Source organism: Cheilinus undulatus, linkage group 18 (genome assembly GCF_018320785.1).
Source record: "Cheilinus undulatus linkage group 18, ASM1832078v1, whole genome shotgun sequence".
Classification (NCBI taxonomy): Eukaryota; Metazoa; Chordata; class Actinopteri; order Labriformes; family Labridae; genus Cheilinus; species Cheilinus undulatus.
Window position 1 is genome coordinate 23,325,929 of NC_054882.1, and position 16,802 is coordinate 23,342,730.

Consider the following 16,802-nt stretch of genomic DNA (forward strand, 5'->3'; position numbering starts at 1 on the left):
CATCCATATGACTATGATAAAAACTAAGTAAAAAATAGATTTAAAAAACATAATAATAAAAAAGGACAAAGAGTACAGATAAATAGGTAACTCCCCTCATTATTCCACACATACACACTTAAAAACTCGAGAGCAGCAGTAACATTAGTGGAACTGGGAGCTTGAGAAGCCACTGCACTTTTGCGCGCCGCCATGTTCACAGGAGATGATGGGCTCAAAGCAAAAGGTGTGCAGCAAGTATGAGATAGTACTGTGCAGAACTTTTACCCATGTTTGTGCCAAATATTGAGGCTGCAGTAAGGAGTGTAACTGCAAGTAAGTCCAACTGAGGGCACCATTGGGTGAGAGGGAGGATTGACATAACCCTGCTCATGCTCTGGATGTCCTTGCATATAACCAGGGGCATGGGAAAATAACCTGTTATAAAATCAATAGGGCAAAGTCAATGAGTTTATTCACAACATCGATAATAATGCAATACAGTCCATCGTGATCATTCAGATTTAAAAAATAATTTGTGAAATGGGAGTCCTCAGAAGCTATGTGGAGCATGTAGACAGGGGCATGGTCATACATTTCACAAATAACACACATAATACTTAGTATACACAGTAATGAATATAATTCAACCAGCAGTCCTATTACTAACTCAACTCAAACTCAAAATACCCTAAACATTTTTTTGAGTTTCTAAATGTATTATGACATTACTACAGTATATGTAGACAATTGCACTTAAAAAAATGCAAATTAAATTCATTGGAGTAGATTTTCTATATGGGAAGCTATTTAGAAATGATCAGAGATCCTCAGCCGCTAAAGGCCTGGGATTGGTCATATTTTAGTTTAAACTGTTGTTTAAGGCTCTTTTTGAAGAAAGACAAAGATGATGGCATTTTATTGGGCTTTCAAGCTTGTACCAAGATTTGTGGATCCCTGCAGGTCTCACTACAACATTTACATTTTAGCTCCTTGCTTTTTAAGAGTTGTCCGTTCCCTATGTTATGTGAATAAGAAGGAGCGCAAATTGGAAAGCAAAGCGTTGACGTGATGAGTGAACACAGCTAAAGGTACCATTCAGACAGGTAGCTGCTGTGCTGTGGATGTCCAAAGGGCCCAAAAACCGCCAGCAGTCTCTGGACGGCTCAAGCGGGGGTGAAGAGGCCCATCAAAAAGAGATGCCGTCGAGCTTGACCCTGGCTAGCAAGTGACACATATGCATGCTGATGTGGACCAAGCCAGGCTCCATGATGAATTCTTAATGGCCTACATGCCTAAAACTTATGCATGACTGATAAAAAAAAAGTATTTAAATAATTAGGATGAGCACTTAGAATATGAATAAGGGGACCATAATGCATAAAATAACATCGAAAAAGAGATTCATAAACCTAAATAATTTCCCTTGGAATAACCTCTGGACCCCCTGCTGAGTTAAAATCCTTAAAAAAAAGCCCCACTATGTCTTCATATCAATAAATTAAAGCAAGGCAGATATGAATAGAATAGAAAATCCTTAAAAGTGTGTAAAATGGCGTAAAATACATTATAAAGTCAGAGGTGAGCATGTGAGCAAATGAAACTGAGAAGGACTTCATATGTCTGGGACTCCAATTTATTTTGACCGCCCCTGCTTATATAGGCCGAAGTTAACCAAAAAGCACATTATGGTAATTTTTTTTTTTATCCCTGGCTGCTTATCCTGACCGTGTGTCCTCATTGATTTAACGTAATGACGTAAAAAACGTCATCGCTCTAGACCAAGAAGGCGCACCCATAGACATTATACGTCTATGGGCTCACCCCGATTTACATGTTTCTTTATAACCGGAGTCCCATGTTGGCATAGTGTTCACGAGCTTTGAGCGCAGGCTGGAAAATGAGAGGAAAAGGCCACTTTAGGTACAAGAATTTGCATAATAGGCGATTTTTTTTCCCATCTAGTCTGCATTTAGGCTACTGTGGGCTGTCAAATTTCTCCATAATGTGACGTCCATTCAGTTTTTTGTTGAAAGTTTTCGAAGTTTATGTCCGAGAGGAAAGAGCCTTCACTTGACTTTTCCTCGTAGGAAACTATTTTCCGCATAGACGGCCGTCACGTGGACATAGCGTTTGTCCACACAGTGCACGTTGACGTCTGAAGTAAGTCAAACTGATAAACAGTGTGTCTGTTAGCATGGATAATCTGCAGCAGATGAAAGACACCCTCCAGCTGTGTGTAGACAGACATAAAGACGAGCTCTACAGTGTAAGTCGGGACATTTGGAGTCGACCAGAACTGGCCGGAGAGGAGACGCATGCGCACGACAGACTGGTCAGTTTCTTCTCCCAGGACCGGGCGTGGGCGGTAGAGAGTCACTACAAACTACAGACCGCGTTTCGTGCCCAGTGGGGCCCAGTGGGAGGCAGGGAGGATGAGCCGCTGGTGAACGTGGCGTTCCTGTGCGAGTACGACGCGCTGCCGGGTATCGGGCATGCGTGCGGGCACAACCTGATAGCAGAGGTGGGAGCAGCCGCCGCTCTGGGCATGAAAGCTGCTTTAGAAAACCAGAGTGAAATCCCTGTACCAGTGAAGGTAAACAGTAACACAGACTCTGCTATCAACATACTTGAGTAAAGTTCCCGGATGACCCTCTGACCCTGGGGTCAGAGGGTCAGGATGAATTTATTTCACAGAAATACAACAAGGAAACCCATGTTCTAGGGATGTTACAATGCACTCAAATCATGATACCATACACATATTAGGTTAACAATTTAATTTATCACGATTTTCTTTCTTTTATGTCATTCTTTTTATTTTATAGATATAAGATATTGAAATCAACTCATTAACAAATTAGATTTTCAAAACTGTATTTGAATTCTCCAACATTAAAATATGAATATCCCTTTTTCTTATTTTCTTTATGAGTGGACTATAATCATTTTACATTTTATGATTATATGATAACTTATGCAGCAATATTTGTATATAATTATTTACGAATGCTTTGTATACAACGCCCATTCTAGAGCATTACAATATATTCTTTATTTCCTCAAATGGATTTTGTTGACAATGTATAGATTTCTATTTGTATTCTTAGGCTGGAAAAAACTTTCCCCTTACCAAAACCGTATAAGATAGATGGTCTGGGTGGACAGAGAGATCGATTGCTCTGATGAAAATTGAGGTTATTCTGAGGGAAATATTTCATTCATCTGTTTACATTGGAAGGATCTCCATTAGTTGTCAACGCAGTAGAGTCCAAACAAAGAAACAAGACAGTACATACAAAATCTATCAAATACACAAACAGTAATGGAAATATGATGATGATACATGAGTGTTTGAAAAACCTTAACACTTTGTGCTGATAATGTGATATAACTGAATCATACCTTATTTTTAATCAGATAACTGTTCTCGGGACTCCTGCAGAGGAGGACATTGGAGGAAAAATCGACCTGATGAACGCAGGGGCCTTCTCTGACGTCGACCTTGTCTTCATGGCTCACCCAGCCCAGCAAGACGCTTCTTTCCTGCCCTGCATCGCACTCAAAGAGCAAGTTCCTGTTTACTTCTTAGTATATATGGATTTTCTTCCACTTGTTACCAGTAACCTTTAACCTGCTGTGTTTATGTTTTACAGAGTGTCAGTGAAGTACTATGGGAAGGCATCACATGCCTCTGCGTACCCTTGGGAGGGAGTGAACGCTCTGGATGCTGCTGTGCTCGCTTACAACAACATGTCTGCCCTGAGACAGAAGCTCAAACCAGAGTGGAGGCTTCACGGTGAGGAACGGATAGAAACTGTGATGGGAAGAACTGAATGTACTTTTTAAAAATCTAGATGAAAAGTCGGTTAACTAGGTATGTGATGATACCTTTCAACAGAATTATAGGTCAGTCCCATTTCTAGACCTTAGCCCTTATCTTAGCCCTTCCCCTCTAGTTTTCTGACTCACGTCAGGTGAAGGGGTATCCCAATTCTCTTTTGAATCAAGGGCTACATAGCCCTTGAAACAAAGATTTGTCAGGACCAAACTTGAAACCAAGGGGTATGATGAATTTCCCACCATGCACTGCGTTCACTTACAAAATGGAACAATGGATAACGAAGGAGGCGTGTGAACGTAGATATTTTTGACATGTATAAAAGATTATCAAAATACAGTTGAGGTTTTGTCATATAGCTTATTCAATCTTTAACCACTAGGGATGGAAGGTTATTGTATTTTTGGTATGTACTCGTGTGAACGAGGGCTATTAACTGTATAAATAAATGGAGAAGATCAACACTGAAATCCATAGTATGAAAGAGAAGGTCGAAGCTTTATTTTCACCTCTGATGATGCACTCTTTATCAGCAATGTGTGATGATGAACAGCTATCAAGTGGCGTCTTGTTTCTTTAGGGAAGGTTTTCACCCCTACCCCTTACCACTCTGTTTAAAGGACCAAGAGGGAGGGTTAAGGGGTAGAAGTGGGATTGCCCCTAAAATTCCATACAAATTTCCACAATTTAATTTGATTCGACAAAACAATACATTGCATACACTTTTATTAAACTTGGGCAACAGTTGTTGTCTCTCCCATCTCAGCTGCTGAAGCTTGTACCTCCTTCAGAGTAGTCAGAGGTGTCTTTGGGGCCTCTCTCACTAGTCTCCTTCCATTTGTTGGTGATGAATTTAACTGAACTTTGGGGGATGTTCAGTGCCTCAGATATTTTTTTGTATATATACTTTTTAATAACCTTTTCTCTGAATTGTTTGGAGTGTTATTTTGTCTTCATGGTGTTATGGTAGCCATGAATACTGATTAATCAGTAACTGGATCTTCCAGACAAAGGTGTCTTTATACTGCAATCACTTGAAAGACACTCACTGCACTCAGGTGATCCCAAATTCACTAATTATGAGACGATCACTAATTGGCTAGACATCTGTTAAATTAGATCAGTCACTTTAAAGGGGGTGAATATTTATGTAGTCACTTATTTTCCATTACATATCTTAGAAAGCCTAAATATGTTGACCATGACTGATTTATTAAATCATTAAAAGGGTAAAACATCCAGGGGGACAAATACCTTTCATAGGTGCTGGAACATCCAGTGTTTTCTGCACATGTGCATCATCAGAGTGGCTCTGTCATGTAGCCACCACAGCAAAACATGGGATGTTATGACTATAAAAATGAAGGGTTTCTCTGCTTGAAAGCTTGCAGAACGTATGGGATATTGTTAAATATATAAAATAGGATTTATCTCATTGTATCTAATGCAGACATAACAACTGCAAATTCTACATGGTGTACCTTTAATTTTTATTAGTAAAATCAGAGCCATCCTGTTTATCCTTGTGATGTCTTTTTCATCACGCTGTTAGACCTATTCAGCAAGAAAAGCAACTAGGACATGAAAGTCTGGCAACACATTTTCATCCCCTCTTGCTAAGCAGGTTGTTTGATCTCTCTCCTAGAAATCCAAAATAACACACAAACTCTAGGCACATCCTGTCCATTTCCTCCACTCCAGGCATCATCAAACATGGAGGTGTGAAGCCCAACATTATCCCCGACTTCTCAGAGTTGCATTTTTATCTGCGCACCCCACTGCTGAAGGATCTTTGTATTCTGAAGGAAAAAGCCGAGGCTTGCTTCAGGGCCGCTGCGCTCGCCACAGGCTGCAAAGTAAGCAGACCTAAAAACGTTGTCTCAGTTGTTTCTCTCATGGATGGGCACACATTAAATCCATGATATGTAGATTAACAGTCCTGCACAGATGTAGCAACACATACTGTATGTTATAAAGAAAGCTGGCTGTTATATAACATTGCCCTTTTTAACATCTTCCTGTAAATATGCTCTGAGTGTTGATGTTATGTAATTCCGTTATCCTCAGGCTAATTTTCTCCTACATCTGCACTTGCTTCAGGCACCTTTGGTTCACGTTACGGCACATGCATGGAGCTTTATGAGCTATAAATACTTTACAGTGATCTCTGTTTGCATCATGGTCTAACATTTCTGTATGCATGAAATTTAAGGTGGAAATAAGCTACCCAAGTCACGAAAACCATAACATTCTGCCTAATGCCACACTTGCAAAGCTGTATGAGGCTAATGGGAAAGCTTTGGGGATTCAGTTTCCAGAGCAGCCAGACAACTTTTCTGGTAAGAACCAGATTTTGAATCTCTAATGTTTGTGAAGTTATTCGCTGAATCAAAAAGACTTACTCTTGGTGATTTTATAATCATCTGGCAGGCTCTACAGATTTTGGCAACGTTTCATTCAGTGTTCCTGGGATCCATCCTTTCTTCTACATCTGCACGGACGCATTTAATCACACTGAAGAATACACAGAAGCAGCAGGTATCACAGCATTTGTCTGTTTAGACAGAAGAAAGCTCTGCTATGATCAGAGGATCTGCTTTCAGGTCTTTCCAGGTCACTTAGCTTGTCTGTTCAGTTGCTATAAACCAGATTCTTTAGATTTCCTGTGCTGCTCTCTCCTTTGTCAGGATCCGAGAAGGCCCAGTTGTTCACCCTGAGGACAGCCAAAGCTCTGGCTATGACAGCTGTGGATGTAGTGTGCTGTCCTGATCTACTGAGGCAAGTGAGAGATGACTTCAGGCTGGCTAAACTGGAGCAGGATAGATGACGAGATGAAGCTACGCAGATTTAACGAATCTAGAAATGCAGAGACTTGTTTTGTTTTGTGTGTTTTATGGCATCAGCTTTAAAAAAAAACAGCTAGAAACAACAGCTAACAATGACAGCTGTTTTTTTTACTGTTTTGTTAATCAAAATGCACTGTCCCTGAAAAATCAAATAAATTGAAATAATCAAATTACACTACATTTTATAGCTGACTTGTCTGTTGTCTGACTTGTCATAGTGGGTGATATTTTTGACAACTGAGCTTATGCTATCACTGGCACTGACATGGGAATCTGTATTTTACAGCGTTGTGTGCCAGGAACTTTAGTTCACAAACACCACACCAAGACAGATATGTATTTAGATGAGTTTATTATAATATGCATGGTAAAAATTGTAGTGACTGGGTGGTGGCTGAAGATGAATGAAGATTTGAGGGCATGGACCTAGGACTGTGGGATGAATGGATAAGGATAAGGATAAGGCCTGAGGAATGAAGGGCCAAAGTGTTGAATACATGCCACGTTGAAAGGTTCTCTTATCAGAGAAGATGCCCATAGCCTGTAACAGCACTTGTCTGTCAGGCTTAGGTTACTATTGGAGCTGCATATGTCTCTCATCTCATTGCGCCTTGTCACTCTTATTGGTCCATCGTGATTGTGACAAACAGGACACTCATCCAGTCATCTTCTGAGAATTTTTTGAAAAGTCCTGCCCTTTCCAAATGCATTGTATTGGAGGTTTCCCAGATGAATGTGAAATATATCCTATGCAATAGATTTAAAAAACAGTCTATCTGGCATGTAAGGTTAGCGATCCTTAGTTATTACTACATTTTTAAGAGTAATGCATTTGAAGAGTGATCTATGCTTCCAAAACCAATCATAAAAAACATATTACATTCATGCACAAAAGTTATCAGGACAATAATAAACAACACCATTTTAAAGGAATAATTGTCTTTCAAGCTGCATCAAGTGACAGCTGAACATCTTTAAGTTTTTATTGTCACATAGCTTTTTAGTCAAACTAGTGACACATCAAAATTGGTCAGTACTTGAAAATTTTTAACATCTTGTAAACAAAATTATACAGATGAGGATTAGGGCCAGGGATGAAGGAAAATATGATGGTGTGCACTTCAATAATAAAGTGAAAATGCCCAGAAAAAAAGATGTAATGTCTAGAATGAACTTGAAATAGTTTCATGATTAAAGTTGAAATGTTGTAAAAAAATTAAAAAAAAAAAAAAAGAAAATGCTGAGAATTAAGTCATAATATCGAAAATAGAGTTGAAACAAATTGCTGAGAAAAAAAACGAAGTACAAGTCAGGCTAAATGACCTTGAATGTTGAGCTTTGATGTCCAAAATTTGATCGGTTTATCCATCATTCAAAGTAGAAAATCGTTCGTGAGAAAAATTCAGCGCTATTGAGATGGAACCTTCACATGCAAGGGATAAACACGAGGCCCATCGACAGTGACCTTTGACTGCCAAATTTCGATTGTTAATCCTTGATTTAGAGTGGACATTTGCACAAAGTTTGAGGGAAATTGCTCAAAGTAATGCTGAAATACAGTATCACATTTACAAACAATTGATGAATATGAAGCCAACTGACCTTAACCACAGACCTCCATAATCTAAATAGTTCATCACTGATTCATTTTTTGCAAAGTTTGAAGAAGATCCTTTTATTTTTTCATGAGGTCTTGTGTCCTTAACATTGGCATGGATGTACAAACAGTCAGAAACTATAATGCCTCTGACCTTGGCTTTTGGTGAGATTTCAGTCAAGATAAGTTTAACAATGCTTAATTTTACAACTCTGGAAATGTTTGAAAATGTGACCCGACTTTGGTAAATATACTCCTTCGTGATGTCTTCATGAACTTCAAGGAGTAGTGAGGCTGACAGCAGGACAGGATACCCCCTATGGAGTCTGGACACTGGTTGTGATGATATAAAGAGAAGGTTAAGATGAGGAATGGATTTCTGAGGAGCTTGACCCAGTCACTGATGAGATGACTTGGAGATGGCAATGAAGGGATGGCACGAAGGATCGGGACTTGAAAACCGATGAGATGTAATGGAGGTAGCTGGGGTGGAGGAGGGTTGAAGCGGTTGCACTGAAACAGACTAACTGCGGAGAAGAAGAGAACAGCTTTTAAAATATGGCAACAGCAGGATGATTGGATCGAGAGACGTCGTGGCAGAGAGGAACTGGCTCAGAATTTAAGAGAGTAGACACCCTCAACAGTTTATTACCAGAGCAGGACAAGAAAAACAAGCTCGTGATTCTTAATAAATGAAAGGATGACTGAAGATGAAACAGTCTTCCTGCTCGAACTTATGCTAAGCTTTATTAAAACATTCTATGCAGCTTTATTGTGCTTGAAAGACAAAAACTCCTCTGTGAGGTAAGGTTGTCAAAATTCGGGATATTTTCATTATGGCAGGTTTTAAAACAATACAATATCTGTTATTTAAATGATAACTGGCAACAAAATATTCAGAATTAGAAACAAAAAAACTACAGCTCTTGTATCGTACCTTTTAACCAAAAACTGATTTGAGTGAAAAAGATAGTAGAGTTTAGAGAGTTTTTGGTAATAGAAAACATAAACTATGCTTAGCTTTATTTTCTTGCATGGAATTGAAGTTTAAATTCCTGATCTTGTTAAAGCTTTTACCACGAGAACCTTTTGGGATTTTTTACATTGAAGATTTCCTGTTAATTAGTTTTATAAACACCTTGATAATTGGTACCCTTCAGTTTTTAACGAGCATCATCCAAGAAAAAACTCAAAAATAACAACAACGCTAGTGAAACTGTTTGTGTGTGTGTGGGTGTGTGTGTCTGTGTTTTAATGACTTTTAATCAATGGGTTTGTTTGTTTTGTAGAGAATGAGACCCCTGGAGGCAGTTCCACCTACTAAAAAACTCATTAACAACACACAATAGAGTCTTTAATGGATTTGGTTTGCAGAGTTTGTACCTTGCCATACTTTCACCCTGCTTTGAAAAAAACAACACTTCAGAGATTGATTTAAACTATGTGAGCCAAATCGAGGTTGTCATGAGCGCTGATTCAGATCCATTACTTTGAGTGGACAGCCCAGGGCCGTTTCACTCATTTAGAGTTTTGCTTTCACCAGAGCACACATTGATTTAAAATCCTTGAATTCCTGAGAGATCACAGATCCATTAAAATGTCAGATTAGACTTATTTTTAAGGTTTTATTCTTTTATGTATTTGCCCTTGGGTGATGCCTATGCTCATGCTCGTTGAAGAATAATAGTGCTAAAATTTAAATGGTCCAAATTTCTCTGGGATGTTTAAAATTTCTCAGTGATTGAATTTTGCCTTTAGCTCTTCAAATGACTTAGTATGATATATGTACGTAGAGTCCCAGTTCCTGTAAAGTTGAGATGCTTTGTCAAATTTTAACAAATACAGAATGGAATAACATTGTAACCCTAACCTTGCAAAGCAGATGGATATGCCCATCTCTGTGTTTCTTACTGGTAAATCCATCTTGCAAAGCTCCCATCTGAACAGTTTGGGCCCAGTTAGAAAGTGAAAGGACCAATCAGCGTCGAGGGGCAGTACTTTGGGGCGCAGCAGAGTCGTGACGTAAGCAAGCAGCAACAAGAGGCCAGTGGAAGTGGTGGAAAACATTAGCATGGATGCTGCTAAAGCGTCAGTTTTATCAGAACTTGATGACATTTCTCCGTTAAAAGAAGAACAAAGAACAGCAGTGAGTTGTTTTCTTTTCAAAAAAAAAAAAAATCATGTACTGACATGTCTACAGTTGCCATGGTTCAAGCTATGCAGTTTTTATGGTGTATACTCCTTCGGTGGGGTGCAGGCGCAGCTCAGTAGCGGCTACATCACATGTTTTGTTGCTCTGATTGGCCCGTAAAGATGTGACGGACAGAACGTTCATCCAATCACCCTCAAAGTTTTTTTTCAAAGCCTCTGCCCTATCCCAAACTCTGTCTATCGAAGGTTTTCAGATGGATGTGTGAAACACATCCATCTGGCGTGCCAGGTTATTGAAACCCAATATTTGACCAGAATTATCACAAATACAGCATACCAAAAATTGTTGAACCTGAGAAATGTCCCCGTAGCCCTGCAGACCAGAACTAGGAAAAGAGCACCATCCTATCTTAAAGAGCTCATGGTGCCATATGATCCCCTCTAGATCATGCTTACCTGCTCATGGTACCTTCGGTCTCTAAAAGTAGTATGGGAGGCAGATCCTTCAGTTACCAGGCCCCTCTCCTTTGGAATCATCTACCTTTGGTGTTCAGGAGGCAGGCAGTCTCTCTACCTTTAAGAGCTCTTTGATGAGCTTATAAATAGGGTTGGCTCAGACCTGGACCAGCTCTTAGTTAGTTATACCACTATGGGCCTAGACTGCCAGAGGTCTTAGCACACAGGCTTTTTCATGATGACTTTTGTTCCTGCTGATCCAAACTGTGCTGATTTCCTTTTCCATCACCAGTTTTGCCGCACTGGGCTACACTGAGGTGTGCCCAGAATGGTCCTGCTCGGGAACAGGGCCCCTCCACCCGCTTATAATTCAGGGATGCCTCGTGGACTTGTTCAAATAGCAACCGCTGCACCAGACTTTGAAATACCTGCTGGATTACCAATAGAAGAAGTATATAAAACTTTGAAGTAGAAACAATGGCCAACTCTTAAACAAAACAGTGCTAACAGAAGCACAGCCACTTAACATCATCTACTCATTATGATTACTAGAACAGTAAAATTGAATCTAAGAAGAACTCTACACTCTTATAATTATGAATAATAGTTCTCTCTATTACATTATCATCCTAGCTGCTAATGCTAATATTGCATTGTTCTATTTTCAACCGGTCATGGCTGTCATTGCTAATTCTTCAAATATTGCTACCATATTTATTGATGAATTTGTTTGAGGTTAAAGGAGGTATATGTTGAACTGAAAATGAAACCCACAATTTATTTATCACATCATGGCCACCACCTCCTTACACCTTTCCTAACTTCTGAGAGTGGAAATCAAAGTAATAGCGTAGTGTAAACCATAGCCCACATATGGCCCATATACCATATGAAATGGAACTGAAGTGATTTAAACTAGATCCTTTGGTAAAAACACAGCCTTACAGTGTTTTTAAAAGAAAAGGTAATGCTTCATGTCCCAACTTTTTAGGAATTGAGGTTGTATAAAGATGTATTTATGCAGTACAAATATGTGACTGTAAATGGTATGACAGAACACTTTGATATGATTTGGTATAAATGCTCATATGCATGAAGGCCTACAGGCGTAGTATGCCAGTGTTACACGGAAGAACGTGCTGGTAGCAACCCAACATCTAATCAGTGTGAAAGCTGCCCTCCAGCACTGTATCACAGAGCAGGGAAACAGGATAAAAATGGGACCAAGCTTGGGGAAGATTTATAAAAATTCTGCCAGATGCATAAACTGAAAAGCATCTGTTTCTTGTAATCAGTGTGTCATTTCATTTCAGTTTGTACAAGCAAGATTTATTAGATTAAAGAGATGTCAGATGTACAGCATTATGATCTTGTGGCTAAGCACCTAAGCTCTGCAAAAATAACTTTCATGCTTCCGGAAACAAAAGCATTTCCTCAGCATTTACCACTTTCATTACATACCTCTGTATTTGGTCACTGAAATGTCATAAATCAACGAGCTGTCTTTAACATATCTTTAAAAGTATAAAGTTATTTTAAGCTGAAAAAGACAATAAAACTATCAACTAACAGGTCACAGTGAACCTCAAAGCCTCACAACACCAAACAGAGGAAATGAGTTTCATTTGTATCAAAATAAAAGAAATTAGGACATTTAGAAAAGTTCATACCATCATTAATGTTTGGGACAATCCAAGCATGTTTTTTCTTTTTGTATAATTTTAAAAGATTGCACTATTTAGCTTTAGAAACTTGCTCAAATCACACAAATGCAATGGACATCAAAATGATTTCATTGTTACAAAGATCACAATGAAATGAAATGAAATAAATACTGACTTATATCATAATGTGCTGCAAAAGCAAAACCCTAATTCAGATGTAGAAAGGAGCTAATTTCATCTGTAAAACAGTCACATATTTTCGGGGAGTTAATTCAGCTTAATTCAGTTTCTTTCATGATTGAGATGAAGAGATTAAGATTTTCTCTTCAGTTAGATATGAAGCCAGAGCTGCAAGGTGCTGAGCTTAGCTTAGCTTAGCTTAGCACCATGACTAGAGACAGGAGGAAAGAGCTAGTGTGGTCTGTTTTCAGGCTGTTAGAAGGTGGTAGATGAATGGTTTTACCTCAGAATAGAGCCAAGCTAGCTGTTTTTACAGTGTTTGTGCTAAGCTAACTGGCTTCATTCATACATTGTATTTCACTGTTTTCTTGTGGTAGCATGTAAATTTTGGTTGTTATCTGGAGCTCTCCACTTACAGATGCATCTCAAAAATTAGAATATCATGAAAAAGTTCATTTCATTTTGTGATTTAATTCAAGAAGTGACACTTCTATATTCTATATTCCTAAAGTTTGGCTTGGGACCCACATTTGGGTCGCAAGAGATTGGGGTTTTTTTTTAGGTCGCCAAATTTGTTTTCAAATTTATATATGATAATTTGATATTTACATCTGTAGGACACATTTGGCCACCTTGGGGGACTCCACACTATTACACTCACCCTCTTCACCATAAGAAAACCCAACAAGACTGTACCAGCTACTGGATGGCAAAAGATCCTGAGTCACAGTTATTGATGCTTGATGCTCCAGACCAGGCTGCTACTGAAGGCCCAAGGGGCCTCGCATGTGAAGAAAGTCTATGTGATGAAGGTGAGGTGGCCTCTTCCAGGCTTATAAAACAGAAAACATTGGGTAACACTAGACTGAGTCTGGAATTTATGTAATCCAAGCTAGCACAGGCCATCAGCTCAACCAACTAGCCACACACGCCAAAGTAAACAGACTTGAGCAGCAATAACGTACAGAAAATTAAGTTTTTGGGTCGTGATGGTTTGTACCTTGTAAAAGTGGCTCACCAGTAAAAAGTCTGGGAAACAATGTTCTAGATTAATCATTACAAAGTAAAATATTTCAGGACTTTTTTTGTTTGATCTTGATTATTAAAGCTTACAGCTCAAAAAATAAAAAAATATGCTCATTTATGTACTCAGTGATTGGTTGGAGATCCTTTTGCACACATCACTGCATCTACGAGCCGTGTCATGAAGGCATTAAGTCCATGGCACCGCTAGGGTGTTATGAAGCCCAGGTTACTTTGATAGCAGCTTTCAGCTTGTCTGTAATGTTTGTGTATCACCCCAGATATTCTCTACGGGGTTCAGGTCAGGCCAGTTGGCTGACCAACCAAGCACAGTAATACCATGGTCAGCAAACCAATTTCAGGTAGTTTTGTATCCACTGTGGACAGGTCCAAAGTCCTGCTGGAAAAGGAAATCAGAATCTCTGAAAACACTAGACTTCAAGCATCCTGGATTGTGTACCTCCCTAATCTTCCTCCAGACTCTGGGGCCTTGATTGAAATGAAAATCAAAATATACTTTAATCTGAAAACAGGACTTTGGACCATTGAGCAACGGCCCAGTTCTTTTTCTCCTTAGCCTAGGGGAAGCTGATATCGTCTATGTTTCAGGATTGGCTCAACTCTGAGAACACAACACTTGTAGCCCATTTCCTGTACCTGTCTGTGTGTGGTGGCTCTTGATCCACTGGTTCCAGCCACTCCACTCCTTCCAGGTTCTTGGAGTTCTTAATTCTGCTTTGTTTGACAATCCTCTGAAGGCTGAGCTCATCACTGTCACTTGTGAACCTTTTCTTACCACACTTTTCCCTTCCAGTCAACTTTCCATGAATATGCTTTGATACAGCCTCTGAGAACAGCCTGTGCTTTCACTATTGACCTTCTGTGGCTTACCCTCCTTGTGAAGGGTGCAAATGATTGTCTTCTGGACATTTGTCAAGTCAGCAGTCTTCCCCATGACTGCAGTTGTGTACTGAACCAATGAGAGAAGGAAGGCTTAGGAAACCTATGCAAATTAGACTTTTCCACAATATTCTCATATTTTAGGATAGTGGATTTTTGAGAGCTGTAAGCTGTAATCATCAAGATTAAAACAAAAGAAGTCTTGAAATGTTTCAGTTTGTATGAGATGGATCAACAATATGTGGAAATTTAACTTTCTGAAGTAAATCATTGGTGGAAAAATCAGCTTTTACATGGTTTTCAAATCTTTTGAGATGCATGTGTATTTTTCATGTTATCTTGGTATAAAAGCGTTTTTTTCCTCTTGGTAATGAGTTAACTTCTCATGATATAGAAAAAAACCTGATTCAAATAAAATCCTAATCCCTGGAAAACAAGCATTGCTATCCCAATTATGTGACCAATAATTTGAGATCTCCAGAAAGAAAAAATACACCTGAAAACAAAATAAAATTCAATGTATGCATTATGTCCTCCATGGGTTAGTAAAGAGAACGGTATTAATCATGTCTTCTGAAATATTAAGGGTAAACAAAAACATCTGAAGGGTCCTGAAAAGATATTTCAGTTTGCTTTTGATTGTCAAGACGGGACGTGCAATGTCACAAAATCCATTTTGAAACATTTATCAGTTCTGAAAATGTGCTCAGAGAGTCACTGCAACTAGAACTGAAATAAAACTAAAACTGAAAAATTACAAAGGTCCGTGTGCATGCATCTGTGTGCAGTTCGCCTGGAAAACATCCAAAAGTCTTTCCATCAACAGCACAATAGTTACTGTGTAAAATCACACTGGTTTGATCAGAGTGACAAAAATGAGCCAGTATGTCCGTCCTGTCTGAAGCTCATCTTTAAACTCTTCAGTTTTAAGTGGCTGGGTCAAGAAGAAGGCAATGGTCACCAATCTGCAAATGGTCCCCATGCATCTTTTGAGCAGTCTCTCTGTCTGAAAAGCATTAAATGTAATGTTTTTGTCCTGCTCTGTTATAATCAAGCCAGGCGCATCATCCCGAGTCTCATCATAGGCAGTTCTCCTGCGTTACGAGTAGATGGACCAGTAGATGATGTTAAACAGGATGTAGGCTCCAGGAAACAGCACCCTTGAGTACTTGTCTATGGCGTGGGTGTCTATCCAAATGTTCACGTAGCCTCTGGACGGCTTCACCTGGCCGGTGATCTGCGGGTCATTGAGTGCCACTTGGGCCAACATTCTTGGCTCCTGGCGCCCGCCGTTCTCAGGCATCCCGTAATTGCCTGTTGTGTTCATATCCATTGACCCGTAGCCAGTGATCTGGGGGTCAATCATCATCTCGTCCGGGTTGCCAATACCACAAGTACACGGCAGCTGCAGGAAAAACAAATGTATTATGACACTCTGAAATCTGCTTATTGTAAACCCTTCAAAATAAACTAAATGAAGAAAACGAATATGTTTGTTTGTTAAACGTTAAGCATATTTTCTGCACACTCAGTGCTCCTTAATAACTTTGGCATAAAACATTTATAGAAGGATGTTTGTGCTGGAAATGCTCCTCGGGGTATGTGGGCAATTTGGCTCCATATGCTGCAGCATTTGGCGGGTGAAGAATAGCAGTAAAGTACACAAGCTGTAGTCCCAGAAATAATTTGCCATAGCCCCAAGAGCTTAAACTGAGCCAATTTTGAGAATATTCATCTGCTTATTGGAAAGGAACATGAATAATTAATTCATGTCTCCACTGCTTTAGAGATATTTTGATGTGTAAAATATTTCACCATAAAATCAGGTCAACCAGCCAGTTGACTCTAAGAGAAGTATTAATATGTGTGTGTTCTTGCATATAATGAGAAAGTTTCCCAACTTCTGATTTGATCCACACTAGTCAGGACATTTAAATCATCCCACAAAGAGATTTTAATTGAATTTTAAACATGCATGAATAAAGCTGGCAAAAGTGAAACCAATTAAAATTCACATTAATGAAAACTTGGTGGATTATCTGCACCCTTGGCTTCAGACCATCAACAGTTGTCAGCGTAAAAAGGATTCCTCTGTCAGAATAATGCAGACTTCCTGTCCTCTGTGCATCTTCACATTGTGCAAGGCTACTTTTGAAAAACTACCT

The 16,802-nt window shown here is 39.2% G+C and overlaps 2 protein-coding genes across 4 annotated transcripts in view; one reads left to right on the plus strand and one right to left on the minus strand.

Annotated features, from left to right (window-relative positions):
* Nucleotides 1-1,773: 1,773 nt before the first annotated feature.
* LOC121526436 (peptidase M20 domain-containing protein 2-like) lies at nt 1,774-6,799 on the plus strand. 3 transcript variants are annotated; one of them, XM_041813025.1, is made up of 7 exons: nt 1,774-2,575; nt 3,400-3,548; nt 3,636-3,778; nt 5,522-5,676; nt 6,033-6,159; nt 6,251-6,358; nt 6,508-6,799. In XM_041813025.1, the coding sequence occupies exons 1-7, from the start codon at nt 2,177-2,179 to the stop codon at nt 6,645-6,647; spliced, it is 1,221 nt and encodes a 406-aa protein (XP_041668959.1). In that variant the 5' UTR covers nt 1,774-2,176; the 3' UTR covers nt 6,648-6,799. The 3 variants fall into 3 exon arrangements, with proteins under 3 accessions (XP_041668959.1, XP_041668960.1, XP_041668961.1); XM_041813026.1 differs by having other exon boundaries at nt 1,774-2,503; XM_041813027.1 differs by lacking the exon at nt 6,033-6,159 and having other exon boundaries at nt 6,508-6,659.
* An 8,080-nt stretch (nt 6,800-14,879) lies between these two features.
* Nucleotides 14,880-16,802, minus strand: part of LOC121526403 (gamma-aminobutyric acid receptor subunit rho-1-like) — a 30,151-nt gene continuing 28,228 nt past the window's right edge. Inside the window, exon 10 of the mRNA XM_041812979.1 lies at nt 14,880-16,042. Coding sequence (XP_041668913.1) covers nt 15,737-16,042 — 306 coding nt within the window. The 3' untranslated portion in view covers nt 14,880-15,736. The remainder of the gene's footprint in view (nt 16,043-16,802) is intronic.

Coding starts and splice junctions, on each gene's coding strand:
- LOC121526436 (XM_041813025.1), top strand. CDS start 2,177: ATGGATAATCTGCAGCAGATGAAAGACACCCTCCAGCTGTGTGTAGAC. Junction 2,576..3,399: donor AAATCCCTGTACCAGTGAAG/GTAAACAGTAAC, acceptor ATTTTTAATCAG/ATAACTGTTCTCGGGACTCC. Junction 3,779..5,521: donor ACCAGAGTGGAGGCTTCACG/GTGAGGAACGGA, acceptor CCTCCACTCCAG/GCATCATCAAACATGGAGGT.